This window comes from Bison bison, unplaced genomic scaffold (genome assembly GCF_000754665.1).
Source record: "Bison bison bison isolate TAMUID 2011002044 unplaced genomic scaffold, Bison_UMD1.0 scf7180017864040, whole genome shotgun sequence".
Lineage (NCBI taxonomy): Eukaryota > Metazoa > Chordata > Mammalia > Artiodactyla > Bovidae > Bison > Bison bison.
Window position 1 is genome coordinate 1,292,813 of NW_011494612.1, and position 6,707 is coordinate 1,299,519.

General features: G+C 35.7%; 1 protein-coding gene across 1 annotated transcript in view; it reads right to left on the reverse strand.

Moving 5' to 3' along the window:
* The window catches only part of ZBBX (zinc finger, B-box domain containing), a 42,342-nt gene that overhangs the window by 12,789 nt on the left and 22,846 nt on the right, over positions 1 to 6,707 (reverse strand). Inside the window, exons 6-7 of the mRNA XM_010835276.1 lie at positions 6,115 to 6,163; positions 5,125 to 5,234 (exon numbers count right to left, since the gene is read on the reverse strand). Of these exons, the coding sequence (XP_010833578.1) occupies positions 5,125 to 5,234; positions 6,115 to 6,163 (159 nt within the window). The remainder of the gene's footprint in view (positions 1 to 5,124; positions 5,235 to 6,114; positions 6,164 to 6,707) is intronic.

Genomic DNA, 6,707 nt, shown 5'->3' on the forward strand with positions numbered 1-6,707 from the left:
CACCTCATGCGAAGACTTGACTCATTGGAAAAGATTCTGATGCTGGGAGGGACTGGGGGCAAGAGGAGAAGGGGACGACAGAGGATGAGATGGCTGGATGGCATCACTGACTCGATGGACGTGAGTCTGAGTGAACTCCGGGAGTTGGTGATGGACAGGGAGGCCTGGCGCGCTGCGATTCATGGGGTGGCAAAGAGTCAGACACAACTGAGCGACTGATCTGATCCGATATATATATATATATATCACTTTGCTGTATACCTGAAACTAACACAACATTGTAAATCAACTATACCTCAATGAAAAATAAGTAAAATAAAACTCAAAAGGAGTCCATTAATTTTTTAAAATTGTATTGCAAATTCCCATATGATGATGCAGTTACCTACAATAATGTAGCCATGTTTATTAAACATGAAATGGTTAGGAAAACTACCCAAAAAATGTTAAAAGAGTAAATAATTTTTTGTAACTAAAATGAAACTAAAAAGGAAGAGTCAAATCAAATAACAATATTCACAGCATTTGGGGAGCACTTACTCATTGTTCTAAGGGCTTCATGTGTTCCATCTCATTTAATTCTCACAAGAACCCCATAAGGTTGTCATGACCATTGTACCTCCATTGTGAAGATGAGGCAACAAAGGAACATAATGATTGAGAATTTGTCCAATCATATAGCTAGTGGAGCCAGGATTTCAACCCCAGGGTCTGACTCAAAACTTAAACTCTTACCCATACCCACATTACTAATGATTAATCATTGACCATTGATTGCAGTACTAATCATTTATGGGAAAACCTTGATAAAATCTGCAATAAAATAAATCCAATATGTCAAATGATGGCTTGGTCTAGTATTTATCAAAATTCAAGTGCATTTGTCAAGTGTGATTATAGCTACACAAAATTGGATTTATAATTTTAGTGGAAGAAAAATAAGTACTATCCCTGGTACAGGAAATGGTTATAGCCTGTCAATTCTTGTTTCAAGAGCTATAGTCTCAAATAAATGAAGATACAACTAAATCCATAATTTTTAAGTACCAAATTAAAAGCTATAATTTCACATACACATATGGAAGTAGTATTGTATTAATGGTTTCAAAATGTATTCTACAACATACCAGCTGATATTTTAATTAATGTCTCATAAATATTGGGCACCATTTTTACAACAGACGACTGAGTGTCAGTCTGAGCATATAGTGAAAGTGAAGTTGCTCAGTCATGTCCAACTCTTTGCGACCCCATGGACTGTAGCCTGCCAGGCTCCTCCATCCATGGGATTTTCTAGGCAAGAGTACTGGAGTGGGTTGTCATTTCCTTCTCTGGGGATCTTCCCAACTCAGGGATCAAACCGGGGTCTCCTGCATTGCAGGCAGACTCTTTACCATCTGAGCCACAAGGGAAGCCTTGAGCATATAATTCTAGGCCAAATATTTGCTAACAATAGATTTTTAATGAAAGTAACCAAAGGGATATTGTACTGGAAGATCAAAGCTGGAGTCACATAGCAAGCTTATATATTTTGTTATACAAGCATATTTGGATTTTAAAAAATGGATTTAAAATAATGAATTTAAATCCACAATGGATTTAAAAATGGGAGAAAATGACCAACAACTGGAAAATCTTTTTAGGCAGTTTGTATAGCTGGCAAAAACACAGATAAGGACTTCATTCCACCACAGATGATTCGTCAATGATGGAATACCCAAGTGCAGTTCTAGCATATCACTTTTTAATTTGATGAAGGCTGGGTCAGTTATGCTATGACTTCAGAATCCAAGTTTAATTAAATTATCCAAATTTGCCAAATAAGTAATTTTCAACTATCCATTTCCCTTTTGCCATAAAGAAACAGCCAAAAGCCTCTGGAATTGATTTTCAAAATAAGACATCTGCAAATTGAGGAGTTTATTTTTACTACCAATATATATGAAGACAACATATATAAAATGTGCCCCAAAAAAGGCATACAATTTAGTACCTTCTCTTAATGTGCTAGGCACAATGCTAAAAACTTCACATGCATTAACCATTATCTTCAATAACTCTGAGGTCTAGACTACTGTTATCCGTTTTATCCCATTTTACAAATGAGAAAACAGAAATATAAAAGAATTAAGTCATTTGCTAAAGGTCACAGAGCTAACAACAGGTAAAGTTGAAATGCCAACCTCCAAAAGGCAAGCTCTTAATCCCTACCTCCCATCCCTATACAATCTTCCCTGATGAAGGTCATGCCATAAGATATAGAGAGGTTGACTCTGATTATCCAATCACCATGACCATCTAGAATGATGGAAGCTAAGAACACAAGGTAACCTTAGAATTCAACACTACAGAGTTCATTACATTTGCCAAGCTTGAAATTTAAAAAAAAAAAAATAGCACTGTGCTTTAAAAAGCATGATGGGATGTTATTTTCATTTAAAATCAAACAATATCCTTTCTTAAGTTAGAGCCTAAATCCTGGCTTCTATTTACAACAGTTTTCAGGCAGATCAGCTTTGTAATCACTGTATACTGTCACTCTCTGCTTTCCAGCCAAAGCAGGTGCCATTTATACTGTCTGGAATGTCCTTTGCTTGCTTTTCCTTCTCCCTGGAAAAACAGTTTTTATTTCCAAGTCAAGTCTTATCTACATGTGCCATTTTTTTCAAATTCCATGGTATTTATACACTGTTCAACATAGAAAAGGAGTCATAAGAAATATTGACTCATAGCTCCTATGCCAAATGATTTTCAGATCATGAACAGTGGATTCAAACAATTCAGTTCTGCCCTTAAGTCCCTTTTAGCTTTCATATCTCAAGCTTCAGGAATATTAGCACTTGCTTATATTTTCTAAACATTTCTGGGTAGGTATAACTTTCTAAAATTCCTCAAATTGTTGTCCACCATTACATCAGTAAGAAGAAAAGAAGTATTATATAATAGTAACAGCATTATACCAAGAGCCAGGGTTTTACATTTAGTATTATTAGCTCTTTACTAGAAAGAATTCTAAATCTGAGTTCAGTTAAAATTGCCATGAAATAAGGCCAGTAATACAATCTTAAATCAGAAGTGATTACAGCTAAATTCTCTGAAAATATAATAAATATTAGTTATAGTAACCCACAAATATTAGTTATAACCATTACATTCTTTGGAGAAAAAACTGCTTCCAAAGTGTGTGTGATATTTTAATTGCAAAAGGTATTGGATATCTTTCTTTCAGTTAGCTTCAATGATAACAAGGTTTTCAATAACAGAAACGTTTTAAAGAAATGTGTATGCTTGTGTGTTGTGCTTAGTCATTCAATCGTGTCCAACTCTTTGTGGGCCCATGGCTCTTTGTGGAGCCTGCCAGGCTCCTCTGTCCATGGAATTTTTCAGGCAAAAATACTGGAATGTGTTGCCTTTTCCTCCTCCGGGGATCTTTCCAACCCAGGGACTGAACCCACGTCTCCTATGTCTTCTGAATTACAAGCGTATTCTTTACCCTTTGAGCCATTGGGGAAGCCCTAAAGAAATAAACACATTCAACAAGTATGGGCTGAGTACCTAATAAATGGCAGGCATAATTCTAGGTGGTGGAGCAGTGAAGAAAACTAAAGTCCATGCGCTCATGAAGTTTACATCATAGGTAAACAGAAAATAAACATACACTACTCCAGTACTTTGGCCACCTCATGCGAAGAGTTGACTCACTGGAAAAGACTCTGATGCTGGGAGGGATTGGGGGCAGGAGGAGAAGGGGACGACAGAGGATGAGATGGCTGGATGGCATCACTGACTTGATGGACGTGAGTCTCAGTGAACTCCAGGAGTTGGTGATGGACAGGGAGGCCTGGCATGCTGCGATTCAAGGGGTCGCAGAGTCGGACATGACTGAGACTGAACTGAACTGAACTGAAAGAGTGATAAATGTTGCACTGATGAATGAGGCAGCTTCGCAGAACTAGACAGTACAACTCAGCTGTTTGTGTTTTATAAAAGGCTGTAGTTTGAATTGACCTTAATTGATATGAGACCTTGGTAAGGAAAAATTTTGTTGGGGAGATCTGAAGAGTTGAATTTTGAACATGTTAAATTAGTGATTTTTGTTAGCCATCCAAGTATCTGAGTTGAAAGTTCAGGGGGGAAATATTAATTAGAGATGTGCTAATAAGTTTGGGAACCATCAAAATAGAGATGGTCTTTAAAGCCAAGAGAGTAGATGAAACTATTCAAACAGTAAGTACAAATAGACTGGCTTCCCTGCTGGCTCAGTAGTAAAGAATCTGGCTGTCAATGCAGGAGACACAAGTTCGATCTCTGAGTCAGGAAGATCCCCTGGAGAAGGAAATGGCAACCCACTGTAATATTCTAGCTTGGAAAGTCCCATGGACTAGGTCGCTAAAGAGTCAAACATGACTAAATGACTAAAGAACCACATAAATAGACTACAGAAGAGGTTGTGGACTAAGCCCTGTGGCACTCCAAAAACTCAGGGGTCAAGAATACAAAAAAACCTAACAAAGCCTTACACAGAAAAAATATACTATATCATTCCATTTATACAAATTCCAAGAATAAATTTAGCACCACTAAAGGTATGCTGCTAAAAATCAAAATTGTAGTTGGTTTTGTAAAGGGAATTAATTGGAAAAGGTACAAAGGAACCTTCTGGGGTATTATATTTTCTTGATGGGGACATATACATTTATGATCTGCCCATTTCACAGTAGGTAAATTATAACTTAATTAAAAAAAAAAAAAGAATGGGAGGAGAGAATACAATGATAGTAAGTGCAGACAACTCTTCAGAAGTGTTACTGAAAGGGATGCAAGAGCAGATCTGGGGATCAAAGAAGAATTTCTTCTTTGGTTTGGGAAATAATGCAGCATATTTGTGTGCTGATAGGCTTGATCAAGGGAGAGAGACAAGAATTAGGTCATGTTCTTAAACAGGAATGAGGAGCTGAGACTCAGCGCATCATTTAGCACTGGCCTTTCCCAGCAGCCTGCACAATTCACTCTTAGCAAGGGTCATGAAGGAAAAGTGCGTGGCTACCAAAGCAGCTTAAGCTGGGACAAGTGTATGAGCCCATGTGAGAGTTCTGCTCCAAGATTTTATCCCAGTGTACGTACTAGCAGAGCAGCTTTGTTCTCACACTGCCCGCAAACCTTCCCTTTTATCTTGGGTTTGTCACTTTCAGAAGAATTTGCCATTTTATAATTTAGTGGTTGTTTCACTGGTCCTGAAAGGAAAAATAAACAAAGACCAATCACATTAAAATACAATGTTCAGTTTTCTGATTGATGAAGTAAGGAAATTATGAACATTTCTATATTCTCAAATAGTGTATACATATCAGGTGCCCAATAAGAATGGCATGTAGCCAAGTTTCATCTCCCCAGTACTGGCGAGCCCACAGTCTCCCTCCCACCCCCTGTGACCAGGGGCCACAAACAGCCACCCATACACATTCTGCTGTAAGCTCAATCGAACTAGACACATAAAATTACAGAATGCTAAAAACTGTGCTTTGGATAGAATTCCTATAGCGTTCTGTCCCATTTCTGGATGAAACTGAAGCCAATACAGAACAACGTCTACAATAAATGTTATATGTATTTCTAGAACATATTCTATCAAATTATCTTAATTATTCAAGTTAAATGTTTATCCTCTATATTAGAAATCTCATTTCTTTTAGAATTACCATAAATTCAAATTTTGTTTTCGCTATTTTTAAATTCCTTTTAAAAAGCAATTTTCAATGTTCTTTTAATTTCCTAGAGTAAAATTTCAGTTTATAATTTTATACTGCTAGGATTTTCTTCCTGTTTAAGATATTATATTAATAAATTTTAAGCAGCAATGCTATGTAAGTCTTCATCTTTCAAAAATACTATTATTATAGTCATATCATAAGTTGATTTTTGATATAAAATAAGTGCCCTTCCCCAAAACACAGATAAAATATATTTTGAATATCACAGATAAAGAGTCAACATTTTGGGGTTTAGAGTCATTATACTGCATGAATAGTCTTAGAACTTCAACTTTCTATGTAAGTCAAAGGTTAAAAAATAATTATATCTATAATACCTAATAATACAGTGTAAACTGTTTACCTTGAAGCTGCTCCTTCAGTAATTTTAATTTCACTTTTCCAGCAGAAAACTGTATTAACAAAATAGATACTATTTTTCAGGTATAATTCAAAGCTTAAGTGACTAACAAAAATACTATAAAGCCATAACATTTTGCTGCATCTTGAACAAAACAAACATTTTCAAAGAATAATATAATAGATCATCTTTACTGCAAATATATATTAAATCAAGAGAAAATTCACAAAAGGAAAATATATTTTCAGAAAAAAAAGTCATAAATTATCTTTAAACAAAAGTTACACATCTCTATGAAATGATTTTAGGAAAGCACTAGCTTTTAAATATTATAAAGGCTCAGTATGCCTTTTCCATCTCTGATCTTTCTGAAACACACAAAGTCTAATATTTGTGTAGACTGAATCTAAACTGAATTCTGACTGAGCTATTCTGCTCACAAAACTGTAAAATGCTAACATTATTATCTGTATTTGCCCAATTTAGAAAACTATGCATTTAAGCATCATAGACATAGCCTTTTTCAAATATATTATTTGTTATCCCAGACTTTCCCTAAATCCTTGGATCTTCAGATTTTAAGAAATGAAACAGAC